Here is an 18,941-nt window from a genome sequence, read left to right on the forward strand (position 1 = left end):
CCTGTCTGGGACCTGTGGGGACAGGGTGTGCGAAACTGGGCCTATCAGTGCTCGGGCGTGATCCTGGGTAGGCGGGGGGGGGGGGGGGGGGGGGGGGGGGGGGGGGGGGGGTCAAGCAGACCAAGCCCTGGAGTCAATGTGACCAGATCTGTGTTTATTTATATTTAATTCGGCAGTTTGTTTACAAATCGCTGTTGTGATTTAACTCTGCCGCATTGCATTACTTTGCGCTACCACAGGGGGCGAAAGCCTGAAGGCCGAATGGTTTAGGTAGCAGGTGATTGGTTGAGAAGCACCTCTGGCTAATATATTCCCTCGCTAGCACAACCAGCAGCAACAGAAGTCTGCCTCCGCATCACCACTCTTGTTCTCCTCAACCAAGAAGTTATCTTCTCTTAATCCCTTGCAATTACATTGGAAAACAAAATACTCACCCGTGTATTTGGCACTGTTCTCAGAGTTAATACTGTTTCACTCGCAATGCGATTCAAACATCCTCTTGCCCGGCAGCTAGGGAGTGTTCCCTCTACAAGCAGGCTGGAAGTCAGCTCCCATTTCAGAAAATATTCCTGTGGTGTTGGAAGCAGATTTGTCAAAGCGAGAAAAATAATTCCAAGCCAAAACTGACCTATTGCAAAAGGAGTGGAGGTGCCAGCGATGGACTGAGGCGAGCACAGTAAGAAGTCTTACAACACCAGGTTAAAGTCCAACAGGTTTGTTTCAAATCACCAGCTTTCGGAGCACTGCTCCTGCGTCAGATGAATGGTCCCTCACCTGAGGAAGGAGCTGCACTGCGAAAGCATTCTCAAAGAATTTTACATGGAATGATGCATTTGTGTGAAATATTAGGACGAGTTGATTGGAGTAAATGGCTTTTCACAATTTTGTGGTTTGCTGTAACTGTTATTCAAACACAGAATCCTGACAGAACGGAGACCATTCAGCCCATCCAGGTCTGTACTGACCCTCTGAAAGAACACCCTACCTAAGCCCACAAAACCAGCTCTGCCGGGTGGGATTTGCCTGACACCAGTGTAACTGCTCCGCTCGGACCTCAGTCGCAGCAGGAGACTCCAGGAGGGCATCGGAAATGCTTTAGGGATGTTCTCAAAGCACCCCTGAAGGGGGTCAAGTCTCCCAGGCAACTCACTGGGTCCCTGACTTTTGAACAACGCAAACAGGAAAGGATACTTCGGGAAGGCACAGAACGCAGAGAGACTTGGTCGGAAACCAGGCAGAGGCAAAGTCAAGGGATCGGAGAGACGGTACAAACCTCCAAACTACCCATCTACCCGCCCCTTCAAGCACGTGGCAGAGTGTACAGGTCGCACATTGGCCATCTCAGAACACAATGCACCAGAGTGCGAGCAAGCCGCCCTGGATCCAGAGGGACAAAGAAGAAATCTCGTCTGCGGCCTCTCCAAGGTCTTCCTAAAGTGGTGCCCAGAATTGAACACAATGGTCTAGCTGGGGCCAAATCAGCAAGAAAAGGTTTGAGCATAACTTCCTTTTGTCCACTGTGCCTTTACTAATAAAGCCATGGATTCCATTATTGATTTTTAAACAGCTTTCTCCCAACTTGCCCTACCACCTTCAAAGATTGGTGAGTGTAGCCCCCAGCCTGCAAGTCACTGCTTCTGCACCCATTTTAAAAGTTATGCCATTCAGTTCATACTGCCTGCCTCATCCTTCCATCCATAACACACACACAGACACACATAGCAGCAGATGCCGGCCATTCAGCCCCTCGTCTGCTCTACCATTCAATATGATCAGCTGTGATCTGACACTTATCGCTACACCACTGTCCTGCCTCCCCCTTCTCCACATTGCCAGCTTTGTCAATCATTAATTGCACTGACGTCCGTAACTAAAAATACTCCCAAAGCTGGGCCAAATTAGAGCAGGATTGGAAATGGCTTTTACTGCAGGACAAGATAAATGTATTTTCCAGGATGGCACGGTGACGGGGTGGCTAGCATTGTGGCCTCACGGCGCTGAGGTCCCAGGTTCGATCGCGGCTCTGGGTCATTGCCCGTGTGGAGTTTGCACATTCTCCCCGTGTCTGCGTAGGTCTCACCCCCACAAAGCCAAACAGATGTGCAGGGTAGGTGGATTGGCTTCACTAAATTTCTCCTTAATTGGAAAAGAAAATTATATTTTAAAAAATAAATCAATAAAATTAAAATGTATTTTTCCAAGCCCTGGGCTGGAAGCCTTTCTGACAGATAGACATAATCTCCTCCACTCTTTCAGACTCGGGAATGACGGCTGCTGACTTTAGACAGCTGGTAAAGAAGAAAATTAAAAGGATGTAGATGCCTAAAAGGGGTCCAGGATTTGTAAGCATTTGAGACTTTTGAAAATATTTTTAATGCATAGTTGACCCTTTCCAAGGGACAAAAGTAGTTGCTGCAAAAACCCAGTAGCTCCAGAATAGATATGGAGACAGAAGAGATCGGCAAGATTGTTAAAAACTTATTTGAAATCAAAGTCGGATGAATGGAGAGGGTATTGCACATTAATAATTTGTCGGTCTTGTCCGTACATGCCGCATGACTGAATTACGAAAGAATTAAAAAACATTTCAAGCTTTTACCAGCAGGAAATGGTTTTTATGCCAAGGATGATTACTCCTAAAAAGGTAGGATTAGATTATCTCAAAGTCTCCTTTTTCCAACACCCCCTCCCACACATCACCAAAGAAATCAAATCCATCTTCCTTAAACCATTTACGGTTAACATTGTAAATTCCTGCCAAGGGGAATAGCCCCTGCTTTTCACCTCTGCACGCACCCAGTTCCCTGCACTATTTTCATCGTGACGAGTTACTGTCAACAGCTTCCTCTAGAATCAGCAGGTCCTGGTTGCTTAGAGACAGTGGATCTGCTGCTACTGTTAGGACCTCTGTGATCACTATCTCCCCCTCTTCCTTTGAACCCACCACTTGTTGCCTCTCCTTATGTGGTTCTGTTTTTGTTTGATAATTTGTGACATTAAAGACACTATTATAAGAGGGTAGATGTTGTTTGTTTTTTGGTTAGAGGCAACGCACAATTTTGAGTATGCCGTGTATCATGGCCAGAATATTCCTCAGAACCCCCCCCCCCCCCCCCTCAGTTTTGGCCAAATTCCCGGTCTTGGCTTCGGCCAATTAATGTTGGCAGCACGGGGGGGTTCTGTAGAATTTCCCCACCACTTGATTTTCAGAGAGGTCAAACAGGAATTAGACTTGATGTGGAGATGCCGGCGTTGGACTGTGGTGAGCACAGTAAGAAGTCTTACAACACCAGGTTAAAGTCCAACAGGTTTGTTTCAAACACTAGCTTTCGGCGCGCTGTTCCTTCCTCAGGTGAATGAACAGGTTTGATCCAGAAACATATATATAGACAAATTCAAAGATGCCAGACAATGCTTAGAATGCGAGCATTTGCAGGTAATTGAATCTTTACAGATCCAGAGATGGGGGTAACCCCAGGTTAAAGAGGTGTAAATTGTCTCTAGCCAGGACAGTTGGTAGGAATTAGACTGTTATCTGAAAAGGGAAGAACGTGCAAGGTTTCGGAGAGAAGTGGGAAAATGGCACTAGACGAACTATTCGTTTGGAGAGCTGGTGTAAACACGATGGGTCGAGTGGCCTCCTTCTGCTCTGTATCAATTGTGTGAACGCAGTCCTTCGTTTCCACAGATACAAATGACTGACCAACTGGGTAATCCAAATCACTCTCAACTCCTCTAGCACGTCATCATAGCTCAGTGAGACTCGGACACACCTGTGCCAAAAGGATATGGGCTGAAGCCTACCCCATCCTAGGGTGGCACAGTGGTTAGCACGGCTGCCTCACAGCGCCAGGGACCCGGGTTCGAATCCAGCCTCGGGTGGCTGTCTGTGCGGAGATTTCATGTTCTCCCCGTGCCTGGGTGGGTTTCCTCCGAGTGCTCCAGTTTTCTCCAGTCAGGTTAGGGTGATTGGCCATGATAAATTACCCCTTAGTGTCCAAAGGTTATGGAGATACGGTGGGGGAGTGGGTGTAGGTGGAATGCTCTTTCGGAGGGTCGTGCAGACTCCATGGGCTGAATGGTCCATAGGGATTCTATGAATTGAACCTATAATTTACCCTGTGACTTCAGATAAAAAATTCAACCGAGGCTCCTGTTCTAATCTTTCAAAATTAGGATGTGGATCCAGTGGAATAACGCAAGGAGAAGGTGGGTCTCCCAGAATTCTGCACTTCTCCCTGAACTGATGCCCCCTAGAACTCATTAGCAGGCCAATCATCTCATTGCTCTTTGCAAGATCTTGCTTTGTGCCAATTGCTGCCCTCCAAAAGCAATTCAGCCTGCGTGAAGCATTTTTCGACAGGTGATAAGAACACGAGATAAATGCAAGTACTTATGTTTCAGAAGTGAGTCTTTTCTTTTAAATCTCCACCAAGCCTTAATCGGGTTTTCAGCCCCCACAGCCAGAGGTCTCTGACTGACTGAGGTGATGCCTTTAGGCTAGTTTGGTAACACAGGAGAGAGTGGGCTTGGGTGGTACAGAAACCTGGGTCTGCCCATGGTGCTGGTGAACCATCCAGCCCAACATAACATCGCTTGCGAGCCGCTGACCTATCCAACATGCAGACTGAAGACGAAAGAGAAAGGAAACCGAATGGGTACTTCACTCACACCAGCAAAGGACAGCAGACATTCCAAAGACCTGCTCATCACGAGACACCTTTTTGCCCGCGTCACAGCAATGTAAAGCAAGTTCCAATCAATATCTGGCACTGCATCTGAGGGAGAGAGATGCAATTTAGATACACAGAAATTCAATCTCAAAAAGCAAATAATGCCCAACATTTGCAGAATTGCAGCGTTTATTTTCCCTTGAGGTGGAAGGTTAGTCATTCACGCGGTAATATTGAAATGAGAGAGCAAGTTAAGGTGATGTAGAATAATGGAGATCTCTCAAACTGAATCAGCCTTTTGGAAATTTATTCTACAATTCTCCAGCTGAAACCATTGCCACTTCTCAAAGCAGGTCAACGTCAGTGTTTCTCATCCTGGTAACTACAGTTAAGTGAGCTTTCGTGGACCACAACGGAGAACATATCTGGGCTGGGGTGTATTTCTTTATTCTTTCATTGATTGTGGGCATCACTGGCAAAGCCAACATTTGCTTCCCAATCCTAACTGCCCTTGAACGGAGTGACAAACACACTGGTTCAGGGGTCACACATAGGTCAAGCCAGGTCAGAACGGCAGATTCCCTTCCCTAAGGTGAACCAAAGTTTTGAACGGGGCGGCACGGTGGTTAGCACTGTCGCTTCACAGCTCCAGGGTCCCGGGTTCAATCCTCGGCTTGGGTCGCTGTCTGTGCGGAATCTGCACCTTCTCCCAGTGTCTGCGTGGGTTTCCTCCGGGGGCTCCGGTTTCCTCCCACAGTCCAAAGATGTGCAGGTTAGGTGGATTGGCCGTGGGAAATTGCTCCTTAGTGTCCAAAAAGGTTAGCTGGGGTTACTAGGATGGGGTGGAGGTGTGGTGCTCTTTCGATGGGCCGGTGCAGACTCGATGGGCCAAATGGCCTCCTGCTTCACTGTAGATGCTGTAATTCTATGTTTTCAGGTGAGTTTTTCAACAACAATTGATGGTAGTTGAGGCTAGCTTCCAGGTTCCATCCCAGTTTTAATTAATAGAATTTAAATTATGCCAAGTTGCCATGGTGGGATTCTAACCTGGATCCCAGAGCATCAGCCTGGGTCTCTGGATTCTGACTTCAGTGACGTTACCACTACCCCACCATTTCCTGCAACTAACCCCCTCCCCCACTTCATGTGATTGAATAGTCCACTGGGCTTTACGAACTAGACTTATATAGGAAGATAATTTTAGGCAAACAAATGGAGGTTTAAAAAGTATATAGTGCAGCACCGACTATAAACCTTCAATAGAAGTGAGAGAAAAAGGTTCAGAAACAAACAGAAAAGAACTTGCCTATCCTGAAATCCAAAAGTGTATGATGATCATGTCGATAGCCTGGCACTTTTGCAAGGTCATTGTTTATCTGCACCATGTCAAACTCGTATCCTTTTGCTTTGTGCACAGTTCCCAAAATAATACCTTTAAAAGATTGAAAGGTTCGACTGAAATCCAAAATGTTTAATCTTTTCAATCACTCAAACTCATTAATCCCCAGATAGAAAAGCATGCAGCAGAGAGAAAATTCACCAAATGTAGGAACAGGAGGATACCATTCAGTCCCTCCAGCCTTTACCGCCGGTTAATGAGACCGGGGTTGATCGGCAATAACTCAATTTCACTGTCTTTGCCCCGAATCCCTTAATATCTTCGACAGGTTTAAAATTCACAACTGACCCAGCACCAGCAGCTGGGTTCAGGGGACTGACTCACACATCGCAGAGGACATCCCCGAACGGTTCATACCCTTTTAGAACTGATACACTTGCCCACGCTTTGTAACACCGTCAAAACAATCGGCAGAGGGTTTCATTAAACTGTGAAGACAAAGACTAAAAGCAAAAACACACGTAAGCCAAGCACAACATCTGAAGCAGAGATCTCCAGACCAAATACTCGTGGTCCAATCAATATGGTCCAATCATAGTTTAGCAATTGCTAAATCTTTTGGGACATTATTGTACTCTTCCCTTTGGGAAACCAGGTTTCTCGGTTCAATTCCCACTCCAGGACTTGAGCACAAAATCCAAGGCTCCAGTGCAGTGCTGGGGAGGGGTGGGGGGTAGAGTGCTGCACTGGTGGTGCTCCCTTTCCGATGAGACGTTAAACCGAGGGTCCGACTCCCTTCCCAGGTGGAGGAAAGATTCCACCCTCCGCTTTTATTTTTCAAACCACAAGGTTTGGTGCAATGCAGCAAGAGACAGAAAGGACATATCTGCGTCCGCAACCGGGTTACTGCTTTTCCTCGCTATTTTCATCAAAGCGAGGTGATTTTATTTTAAAGATTTAAAGTTAATTCGCAACATGAACACTCAACTGCTCTAAGCTGATAAGCGATAGAACCCAATCTGTTGAACGCTCAAAGCAGAGAGAAAAAGCATTTGGGAGGAAGAGGAAGGGAACAGAATGAAGAGTCGGCGGAGGAGAAAATGGCCTTGTTACTTGCAAATGCTGAATCAGTGACAGAGTAGCTGGCGATTTTCTCTAGGAGTACAGGGAGTCCCACACTATATTTCTCCACCACTGCAATCCTGTCTTCCAACTCCTTATCTTCAGCTTCAGCTGCATAATCTTTCAAACTTCGCAAACCACCTTTACGTTCAAATATTCTGATGAATGGATCCCGGAATACAAGGTCTTCCGCTGGTGAATAACAAGAAGCATATAATCATACAGCCACAGTGTGAAAAAAAAGAGTTTGCGAAGTCCCACCCAGCTTGAAAATGGCAGAATTTTATAAGGAAGCAAAACAACTTTACCCACGATAGATTTAGATACATATGCAAGAACTGAAAACTTGGCCGGTTTGATGCTAGCTTTTGTTACCCATTTATATTTCAGTTTCAATGTCATTTCCCTTACTGCACGACTCGAGTAATTTTGTGCAACATAAATTCTGCCCAATTTACCATCTTTCCATTCATGTTCCCTAGTGTTTGCGTCCTCCAATAGAGAACAAATTACCTTTATGAACTAGTAAAACCTCGATTCAGTCAGATTCAAGGAAAATAAGTCCTTGCTATTCCAAGGAAAAAAGTCCACGGTAGCATGGTGGTTAGCACAATTGCTTCACAGCTCCAGGGTCCCAGGTTCGGTTCCCGGCTTGGGTCACTGTCTGTGTGGAGTCTGCATGTTCTCCCCGTGTCTGCGTGGGTTTCCTCCAGGTGCTCCGGTTTCCTCCCACAGTCCAAAGATGTGCAGGTTAGGTGGATTGGCCATGATAAATTGCCCTTAGTGTCCCAAATTTGCCCTTAGTGTTGGGTGGGGTTACTGGGTTATGGGGATAGGGTGGAGGTGTGGGCTTGGATAGGGTGCTCTTTCCAAGAGCTGGTGCACTCGATGGGCCGAATGGCCTCCTTCCGCACTGTAGATTCTATGATTCTCCTTTCCTCATTACAGACTTCAATAACTGGAATGAACGTAATTAATCATCTCTGTAACTCAAAAGTCCTTCCTAATTCAATGGTACACGGCTCTACTGGAAATTTTTAAATATAGTCTCATGCAAGTACCAAGTAAAACATTATATGCCAAATATTACTCCAAATAGGGTGTTTTAATTTATTACTCATTCACTGAGTAAGGGGGAATCTGGGACCAGCCTTTCCTTAGCATAGCTTTACTCAAGACCCAGAGAACACAGGCCCACTATTCCTTTTCACACCATTTAGAACTTGCTCTCATTTACAACTGGAGACTACATTTCATTGTGACAGGATGGCAACATAACACAGGGTTTGAACGGCAACTTGTACAATAAGAAGTGGTGCTGCCTGCCTCTTCTGTTCTAATGGTATGAAAGACAGTGGGCGAGTCGCTTCTCAATGGTCCACAGTTGAAGGTGCAGCTTGGGAGGCCCCTGGAACCCTCCCCCCAACCACCTGGGGGAGAAGGCAGGAAAACAGAAGGAGGAATGGAATGGGGAATTAATTTGATCAAAAACTAAACTCACCTGTTGCTGGTTCCTTCTCCAGCATCAGAAGCATCCAGACGTCCAGTATTGTGTCCATACCTAATTTATCAAGCCCTGAGGAGAGACGATTTGAGGAGTCAGAGCGCTGTGGGCTAGAACAGATGGAATAAAGGGCATCTGCCTAAAGAATGATCAAGTGTGCAAGGCTGCAGTTTAAAACCTGGAGCTGCAACAAATATCAGGAGACCGTACTCACTCCGATGATGTATATTTTGCCTGGATGGTCACTCGTCACGACGCGCACGGCCTCGTCAAACACAGCTGCATCAGTCCTGCAGAGAATAGCCACCTGCCCAGTCTTATCATCAGCATTGCCTGCAATAAGGAGCTCATGTTGTTGTTGTTGGGTACAAACCCAAGGCAGCTTTAGGGCGCGATTCAACGGATAAAAATCTATGTCCGGTTTTGGGCGTGTTTAGCGGAGTGTTTCTCGGCGCTGCAGTGCCGAGAAAGATCCCGCTATTCAACGGAACTTTGCCTTTTTTTGACGTCAGGGAGTTTATCTCCGCCGAGACCGCACACGCGTCATTTCGAGCCCAGCAGGAAAGGGTCCTCGCAGATCAGGGTGCCATTCTGTCTGCCTGCCCGGATACCTCTCTTCCTCCCCCCCCTTCACCGCCACTCTCCCTCCACCAAATTTTGACTCCCCCCCCCCCCCCCCCCCCCCCCCCGAGTATCTCTAATGGCCCCATTACCACTGGCCTAGATTTGTGGAAACCAGTACTCAACAGCACCCAGGCGAGGTCTCCCAATAGGTCCCGGGCGCCGGGAGAATCCCACAAATGCATATTTAAATGAGCCAAGAATGTATGGATTTGGATGTCGGCCAGTGAGGGCCAGATCCAGATCACGACATTTTGAGCGTCGCAGATCTTGCGAGAAGCCTCCCGCAGGATTCTTCGGTCTCGTCCCGACACCAAGTCGGTGATGACTAAACTCTACCGCGATGAACGCACTACCACTACGATTGGAAATAAATTCTAAAGAAAATAAATGGGGCAACAATAACAAACCGTGAACAGGTGAACTGTTTTCAGTTAATTTAGGATTTTCAGAATGCTCCTCCCTCTGCTGCCTTACTATTATTCTCCCAACACATGTCCAGGCAGACAAATGGGTGCGCACCAACACTCTCTCACACACGCACACTAAACAGAGTTCTTGCTCATTTACCATCTTGGCTTCTACCAACCAAGGTCTTGTCTTTTACATTTTTGCACACATCCAATATTGTTGCCGCAACGTAGGCAATCTGAGGTCCAAATCGGAAACTCTGCAAATACACGAAAAGCAAATGCCAAGATTAGGGCATACTTTAAGAATATCGCAGTCATCAAATAACAAGTCAGCTGCATTATAAAAATCATGTTTCATTTGCAATATTACCTTAATACAAAGAAGCTAATGGCCATTAATGTGTGTGAAATGCAAGTGGTCAAAGTCTTCAGATCATCGTTTCCCTTTGTTAATTTGCAGGGGGCGGCAAGAACAGCATTTACTGTCCCATCCCCAAGCATCTTCAGAAAGGTGATGGTGAATTGCCTTCTTGAATACAGCAGATGGACTTGCAAAGACCTTTTTACGGGCATTTATGAATCAAACCCATTGCTGTGGCTATAGGATTAGATGTGGGCCGGGCCAGGCCAGGCAAAGATGGCAGATTTCCTTCCCTGAAGGATATTAGTGAATAGGATGGGTTTTTAGTATTATGGGGCAGAATCTGAGCACATTTTTCAAAGTGTCAGGCTCTACAGAGATCAGGGCGACAACTTTAAAGTGTGGTCTGATCAGAACTGAAGGTCAACTCCACCCCACCCCCTATCACCCCCCATCACCACCAACCACCCCCCCACCCAGAGGTATCGCCAGCATTCCCCCCCTGCCCACACAATCATTGGCGGCTCTCCCCTATCCCCCACAAAGGTACCACCAACAGCCCCCCCCCCCCCCCATCACTGCCCGCTCCCCTCACCCTGTGCCCGCTCCCTTCCTGTGCCTGCAAGCTCCCCCTCAATTGTCTCAGTGTCTCCCCCCCCGCCCCCCCGCCCCCAACTGATTCACATCTTTAAGTAGCTAATGTAAAGCTCGCCAGTGTGAAGTCATGCCGCCGATGTTTGAATATTCAGTGAGGGGAGGGATCATGTGGGTGGGCTGGATAGTAACACTGAAATGTGGACATGGACCTTGTGATACCACCAGCGAGGGGCGTGGAGAATCAGGAAACGCAAGCTCTCCAGGGTGAATCGCATTTCCCGAATCTCTCCAGATTTCCCTCCCCGATCCCGAGATCCGGCACTCGGCTATCACGGCCAAAAGAAACACACCCATGGTTACTGAGTGAGGCTTTGGACAGAGAGCGGACACTTGGTGAGAAGAGGGAGATCAGTGAGGGGGTGTTCTGCTTTTCTAACTTTTTCACCCGGGGAGGAGGTCAGTCGGCCGTGAGTATCTGGTGAATGTCCGCTAAGTGGTCAAAGTGTATTTTCCAAAGGTTTAAAATGATCCTGCTTAGGCAGGTCCCTTAGAGAATGAGACTGGGGAAATAATAACCAGGAACTGACAGAGGAGTTAAACTAATACTGTGTGTTAGTCTTCGTGGCGGAAGACATAAAAAGCATTCCAAAAATACTAAATAATCAAGGGGCAGAAGAGGGGGTGGGGGAGGAAATAAAAACAATAACAATAGGTAAAAGGTACTGGGGAAACCAATGGGGCTAAAGGCCAATACTCCTCCTGGACCTGATGGGTCAAGCCAAAAGTCTGCAGCTACTAAAGGAAGTAGCTACGGAGATTACAGGTGCACTGGTTCCAAGAATCCTTAAATTCTGGAAAAGCCCCAGAGGATTGTAAAACTGCCCAATGTAACACCTTTATTCAAAAAAAGGAGGGAGACTAAAAAAAACAAAAACGGGTAGCTATAGGTCAGTTATCTTAACATCCGTCACTGGGATAATGTGAAAGTGAAAGTGAAAATCGCTTATTGTCACAAGTAGGCTTCAAATGAAGTTACTGTGAAAAGCCCCTAGTCGCCACATTCCGGCGCCTGTCCGGGGAGACTGTTACAGGAATCGAACCGTGCTGCAGGCCCGCTTGGTCTGCTTTCAAAGCCAGCAATTTAGCCCTGTGCTAAACAGCCCCTAAGTCAATGTTAGAGTCCATTCTAAAGTATGTAATAGCAGAGCATTTAGAAATACATAGTATAATCAAGCAGTCAGCATGGCTTCACAAAAGGGAAATCATGCCTGACAAATTTATTAGAATTCTTTGAGGTGGTAACGAGCAGGGTAGATGAAAGGGAACCAGTAGATGTAATATACATGGATTTCCAAAGAGTGTTCAATGAGGTACCATACAAAGAGCTACTTAAGATATGATCCCGTGGAGTTGGGGTGGGAGTAGTATATTGGCATGGATAGAGGATTAGCTAACTAATAGAAGATAAAGAGTTGGGGATAAGAGGGGCATTTTCAGGATGGTAATCTATAACCAGTGGAGTGCCACAGGGATCCGTGCTGGGGCCACATTTATTTACAACATATATTTTTTTTTTTAAATAAATTTAGAGTACCCAATTATTTTTTTCCAATTAAGGGGCAATTTAGAATGGCCAATCCGCCTACCCTGCACATCTTTGGGTTGTGGGGGTGACACCCACGCAGACACGGGGAGAATGTGCAAACTCCACACGGACAGTGACCCAGGGTCGGGATTCGAACCCAGGTCCTCGGCGCCGTAGGCAGCAATGCTAACCACTGTGCCACCGTGCTGCCCCATTTACAACATATATTAATGGCTCGGACGAGGGAAGTGAATGCACTATTGCCAAGTTTGCAGATGACACAAAGATAGGTGCAAGGCAAATGGTGAGGATAACACAAAGAGTCGACAGAGGGATACAGACAGGTTAGGCGAGTGGGCAAAAAACCTGGCAAATGGAACATAATACTGCCTTGGGCAAGCGGGCAGCATAATCAAAGACCCCTCCCAACCAGATCATTCTCTCTTCCAACCTCTTCCATCGGGCAGAAGATACCAAAGTCTGAGAACATGCACTAATAGATTCAAAAACGGCTTCTTCCCTGCTGTTACCAGACTCCTGAATGGCCCTCTTATGGACTGAACTGATCTCTTGACGCATTTTCTCTACAGTTGTAGCACCCGATGTCTATATTTATGTATTTACGTTGTGTATTCATTATGTTTTCATGTATGGAGCGATCTGCCTGGACTGTATGCGGAACAATACTTTTCACTGTACCTCGGAACACGTGATAATAAATCTAAATGTAAAGTAGGAACATGTGAAGTTACGCACTTCGGTAGAAAGAATAAAGGAGCTGAATATCATTTAAATGGAGAAAGACTGCAGAAAGCTGCAGCACAGGGATTTGGGGATGCTCGCACATAAATCACAAAGCTAGCATGCAAGGCCAGCAGGTAGTTAGGAAGGCAAATGGAATGTTGGCCTTTATTTCAAAGGGAATGAAGTATAAAGATCCTGCTAAAACTATACAAAGTACTTGTTAAACCGCACCTGGAATACTGTGATCAGTTTTGGTTCCCTTCACAGAGTTACAGAATCCCTACAGTCCAGAAGGAGGCCATCCAGTCCATTGAGTCAGCACCGACCCTCTGCAGGAGCGCCCCCAACGAAGCCCACTCCCTGCCCTATCCCCGTAAACCCCACCAAACCTGCACATCCCGAGACACCGGTGAGCAATTTTATCATGGCCAATCCACCTAACTCGGCTGCCAGACCTGCTGAGCTTTCCTAGTGTTTTCTGTTTGTATTTCAGATTCCAGCAACTGCGGTATTTATTTTTCATCTCTTCCTGCAACTTTCTCTTTCTGCCAATTCTGCAAACCTTCCTCTTTGGCCAAGTTGTTGGTCGCCTGTCCGAATAGCTCTCTCTGGCTTGGTGTCAGATTTGGTAACACCTCTTGTGAAGTAGTGGGGCTATGGTTTAGGTGCTACATGAATGCAAGTTGTTTTTTTCCTCCCCTTGACAGATTGCTACTGGCTATCGCGCGATGATTACAAGGTAGTTTACGGCCGGGTCTGTCATGGCTTGTGTGGTCTGAAACAAGTATTGTGGTGACACTTCAAAAGAATTGGCTATTGAAAGTGAGGCCTTACCTGTGTCAGGCTAAACAGATGGGGACGCAGAGCGCCCACAGTACCATCGAATCCACTGATCTGCTGGTGTGGATCTGCCGCAAGAATCTTCCCACACTTCTGGGAGAGTACAATGTCCATGATTGCTGGAGAAAAGCAAAGAGATTATGTGTGAGAGAGAGACTTTCCAAAACGAATGGTGTTGGCTTTGGTACATCCTTTATCATGAGTAACGAGGCTGCTGATCAGCTTTGTGAACTCACAAATTGCACAGTCTACAGCAGGAAATGTTTTGGGAAGATAACGGTCACTAGTTCTCTCCAGTATAAATGTGTTATATTTGAGCCTCAGGCAGCAGGGAACACCGTCTCAGGAGAGATTGAGCAGTTCGGGAATATACTCGCTGGAGTTTAGAATCGAGGTATATAAAATACGAAGAGGGATTGATAAAGTAAACGCAGACCAAATGTTCCCCCTTGTGGGGCAATCTAGAACAAGAGGCCACAGATATAGGTTGAGGGGCAGTAGATTTAAAACTGAGATGAGGAGGAACTACTTCTTGCAGAGGGTGGTGAATTTGTAGAACTTGCTGCCCCAAAGTGCGGTGGAATCTGAATCGTTAAATGAAATGAAATGAAAAAAATGAAAATCGCTTATTGTCACAAGTGGGCTTCAATGAAGTTACTGTGAAAAGCCCCTAGTTGCCACATTCCGGCGCCTGTTTGGGGAGGCTGGTACGGAAATTGAACCGTGCTGCTGGCCTGCCTTGGTCTGCTTTAAAAGTCAGCGATTTAGCCCAGTGTGCTAAACCTTGGTTTCAAGAAGGAGATAGATATATTTCTGATTTTTTGAAACTGGTTAAAGGGATATGGGAACAGGTTGGGAGGTGGATTTGAGACCAGGAAGAGATCAGCCGTGACCTGATTGAATGGCGGAGCTGAATTGCCCACTTCTGCTCCTAATTCCTATGTTCCTATTTACTGGAGCAGAATGTCAGTGCTCTTGGTTGTAGGGTCCAGCTGGAGCCTGAGCAAGGCCGTCTGGGCCATCAGTGTCAGCTGACACCGGAGGGGAGAAACAATCCCAAGACCATGGGCTCCGTGACGGGTCTAAAGTTGCTGCAAGCAGTTCCAGTGTACGCTGGTCTTGTACATTGCAAAATTATAGAGAGGTTATTTGGAATGCAATGAACTGCAGTACAATTTAATTTCCATCCCAAGTTTATATATATCTTTCCACCTCAAGGGCTAACTTTTCCAGTCCCAACTGCTGCGGGAATTGTCACAGGCGGAACGGAAAATCCGACAGACCAGTTACATGCCTGTTGACCTCGGGCGGGAATTTCCCATCACGGGGCGAGCACGACAGTAAAACCCCGCCCCAAGGCTTTTACAATTGGAATAGCTATGGTGGAACGCTAAATATCACCTGTTCAGGCTTTTTATTTCAAACATATCTCGAGTTTGAACTGTCCTCTCCCAGAAGGTAGAGGGCAGCAGGTAACTAACCCACCTGGGCTACAATCTTCAGCTTCGTCTAAAAGGATGACATCAAACTGTGACAGACTGGGTTTGCTAAGTTGCCAAAGTTTCAGGTATCCTTAAAAGGAAAACACAAAATCGTAAATCCAACAGGCAGTTAGCAGTCCTGCAATATTGCAGAGATAGTTGCACTCCAAAAAGAAATTCAGCAAAGTGTAAACACTATTTTTGGTTATGGCACATTATGCTTTACACTTCGGGGGCCACCGCCTTGCTAGAATTCAACGCTGAAGCTATTTTAGTCTTGCCTCCCAGCTCACCCTCTTGACACAATTCAGCCTTGTCTATTCCTTTTCCAATATATGTGTGCGTGTGTGTGTGTGTGTGTATGCGCAGACAGACATGTGTTTTTTAACAGGTTGGTGACCAGAACTGGTCTGTGGCCTGGAGCAGCGCATTGTGAAACCTGTGCATAACTTTTACAGAGCAAATCCTACTGCTATGCAATGAATTATGTGCGTGATTGACTTTTATTTGTTGTTTCGCCATATTATCTGGACAGTGGAAGTAACTATCGCTCACAGGTTCATTCCCGGGGATTTTCCTTCTGTTCATTCACGGGATGTGAGCAGTAATTGGAAATCCAACATTTAATGTCCATCATTAATTACCCCCGAGAAGGGCAATGAGCAGTGTTTCCTTTCAACCTGATAGGTCCAAACCACATAGCTCGGTCCTAGTATTTTACATGAAATCAGTGGCAGATCAATTCTGTTGTTTGCATTTCTTTAATTTTTTTCTTTATTAAGTTATCTTCAGTAATATTTTCCTGCATCCTCCAAATCTACTGCTCTCTTAGCAGCAAATTCAGACAGATCATGGAAAGTTTAGATATCTAGGCTGGAATAGGAATTTTAAGATGCATCACCAAAATCACACAGCGAGACATTTCCATTTCTGCGGCAAGGTATGGAAGAGGAGTCAAAGAGAACGGGGACAGGAGCATCATGGTGATGTCCGTGGACCATCATAGATTATCATAGAATTTACAGTGCAGAAGGAGGCCATTCGGCCCATCGTATCTGCACCGGCTCTTGGAAAGAGCACCCGACCCAAGGTGAACACTTCCACCCTATCCCCATAACCCAGTAACCCCACCCAACACTAAGGGCAATTTTGGGCACTAAGGGCAATTTATCCTGGCCAATCCACCTAACCCGCACATCTTTGACTGTGGGAGGAAACCGGAGCACCCGGAGGAAACCCACGCACACACGGGGAGGATGTGCAGACTCCGCACAGACAGTGACCCAAGCCGGAATCGAACCTGGGACCCAGGAGCTGTGAAGCAACTGTGCCATCCACAATGCTACCCGACCAGCAACGCAAAGGGCCAACTTCGGAGGGAGGAGTTCAAATCTAACCCCGGAAGTTTGGGGAAATTTAAATCAAATTAATTAATAAATCTGGAATAAAGTGTTGGTTTCATAATTGCCATAAAAACACATCTGGGCGGTAAATCTGCCGTCCTTGCCCAATCTGGCCGAGGCGTGATTGCAAATCCACAGCTATTTACCCTAGCAAGTCACTCAGCTGTAGTTGTCTCAGCGCCACCTGATCAAGGGCAATTAGGGATGGCCAATAAATACTGACCTGGCCAGCCACTGGGGGGGAGAAAAGAGGAGGGGTGGGGGGGAACGAGGAGAGACTGCCCTTTGCTCCTAATTAACTGGAAAAATAAATACACTGAAAGCACTTTCATCAACTTCACCATCTTCAGTCATGAAGTAACCGTTCTCCTTAGGTTCACCAAGATCCCTCATCCTCCGCCAAATCCTCTTTGCGTCTTCAACCAGTTCCTGAAACAAAGAGCACAATTGTTATTAATCCAAGGAATTTTCTTGTTTTTTTATAATTAATGGGAGGGATGACATGGATCTCGTCGAATCGGATCGTCTAGGAAAACTCCTGACATTGAATTTCTGAGGTACAATTCCCAACTTTGTGTTGAGTTGGATGGACTCGGCTAGTGCTTTTGGAGGTAGCATTGAGGGTGGGATAGAGAGGGGGAAGGAAACATATCATCTGGGTTTCCTGGTAAGATGCTGGTGAGTAAGGACAGGAATATTATAAAAAATGTTTTTTGAGATGTCAGGTGATTCCGGGCAGCCTCCATTTATTATCCATCCCGGGCAGCCTCCATTTATTATCCATCCCAAGTTCTTCCTACAAATAGCCACGTGGACTACCCAGAGGAAATAAGATTTATATAGCACCGTTCCTGACCTAAGGGAGGCCCAAAGCATTCTACAGCCAATGAAGTATTTTGGAGGTGTGCGTTCACTGTTGTTAACCCTTAACAAGCTTCCAGAAACAGCAGCGTGCTAATGACTAGGTAATCTCGGTTTTAGTGATGCTGGCTGAGGGGTACATATTGGCCATGACACTGGAGATAACTCCTCTACTCTGATGCGCCATAGTGGGATTTCGCACATACACCCGAGAGCACACAGGGCCTCAATTCAATATAACACCTGAAAGAAGGCACCTACAACAATGCAACACTCCCTCGGCACCTCACTGAAGTATCAGTCTACCTTTTTGTCTTCGGGTCTTAGGAGCAGGACTTGAACCCACAACCTTCTGACTCAGAGGCAAGAGTGTCACCAACCCGAGCCATGGCCGACAGGTCTCTGGCATTGCATAACCATCACCGGACATGGTTCAATAGCTTCAGGATAGCTGGGCGGACAACTGGAGCACAATAGAGGAATATTCCACATGCGATTTGTGAACTGACCAGGTTTTCTTGATATTCCGTGGGCCTGATCCCTCCGCGGGCCCTCTTACTGTGTTCTGGTACGTGAGAAACCGAGATAGTCCCATCCGTGGAGGAGAAGAATGTGCAGAGGCTTTGGCAGATCAAGCTTGCTCTGAGAAAGCTGCCACGTGCTTCGGGAAGTCCAAAAATAGCGAATGGTTTCAGGTCAGAAAACATTAACCTCCTCATACGCTGGTATCTAATGGAAAATTCAAGAGTTCAAATATGTGCCGTCATCACAAAACATTTTAGAACACCTTCATATCATGACTACTTGAGGTACAGTATCATCACGTCACCATTGCGCTCAATCTTCACCTGGAAGCATTGGCAGTGATCATCAGCGAGCTATTCAGGGTGTTCTTAACAAAACCCAATCCTGTTCTTGCCCATCGTCCCACCCATGCACCGTCCAGTAGGAGTCACTAGCTTGTGATCAGCAGAAGCTGAAAGATGGTGACCAACACAAAGTAACCAAACAATTGGGTTTTCTTCTATTGTGCTGGAGAATAAGTGGCATTTGTATTTCAGGTACCAAGTTTCACAAGACTATAAGGAATAGGAACAGGAGTAGGCCATTCAGCCCTCTGAGACTGCTCCACCATTCAATAGGATCAGGGCTGATCCGACTACATGCCTCACGTCCACTTTCCTGCCCTTTCCCCATAACCCTGGATTCCCTTACAGGTCAAGAATCTATGTATCTCAGACTTAAATATACACAAGGCCCCCACAGCTCTCTGTGGCAAGGAGATCCAAAGACTTACAACCCTCCGAGAAGAGATTCCTCCTCAACTCAGTCCTACAATTGGCACCCCTTTTTTCTGAGGTTATGCCCTCTGGCCCGAGAATCTCCCCTGAGGGGAA

General features: G+C 46.5%; 1 protein-coding gene across 3 annotated transcripts in view; it reads right to left on the reverse strand.

The window, feature by feature from the left end:
- Positions 1–18,941, reverse strand: part of fbxo18 (F-box DNA helicase 1) — a 59,027-nt gene that overhangs the window by 7,088 nt on the left and 32,998 nt on the right. Inside the window, exons 10-20 of one of the 3 annotated variants that reach the window (XM_038811832.1) lie at positions 18,054–18,273; positions 17,025–17,112; positions 15,285–15,371; positions 13,794–13,918; positions 9,830–9,929; positions 8,854–8,971; positions 8,636–8,712; positions 7,126–7,326; positions 5,980–6,105; positions 4,672–4,778; positions 435–569 (exon numbers count right to left, since the gene is read on the reverse strand). In XM_038811832.1, coding sequence (XP_038667760.1) covers positions 435–569; positions 4,672–4,778; positions 5,980–6,105; positions 7,126–7,326; positions 8,636–8,712; positions 8,854–8,971; positions 9,830–9,929; positions 13,794–13,918; positions 15,285–15,371; positions 17,025–17,112; positions 18,054–18,273 — 1,384 coding nt within the window. Of the gene's footprint in view, positions 1–434; positions 570–4,671; positions 4,779–5,979; positions 6,106–7,125; positions 7,327–8,635; positions 8,713–8,851; positions 8,972–9,829; positions 9,930–13,793; positions 13,919–15,284; positions 15,372–17,009; positions 17,113–18,053; positions 18,274–18,941 lie in introns of those variants that run through there. The other 2 variants (XM_038811831.1, XR_005462345.1) reach the window with 2 other exon arrangements.

The sequence above is a fragment of the Scyliorhinus canicula genome, chromosome 11 (genome assembly GCF_902713615.1).
Source record: "Scyliorhinus canicula chromosome 11, sScyCan1.1, whole genome shotgun sequence".
NCBI lineage: Eukaryota > Metazoa > Chordata > Chondrichthyes > Carcharhiniformes > Scyliorhinidae > Scyliorhinus > Scyliorhinus canicula.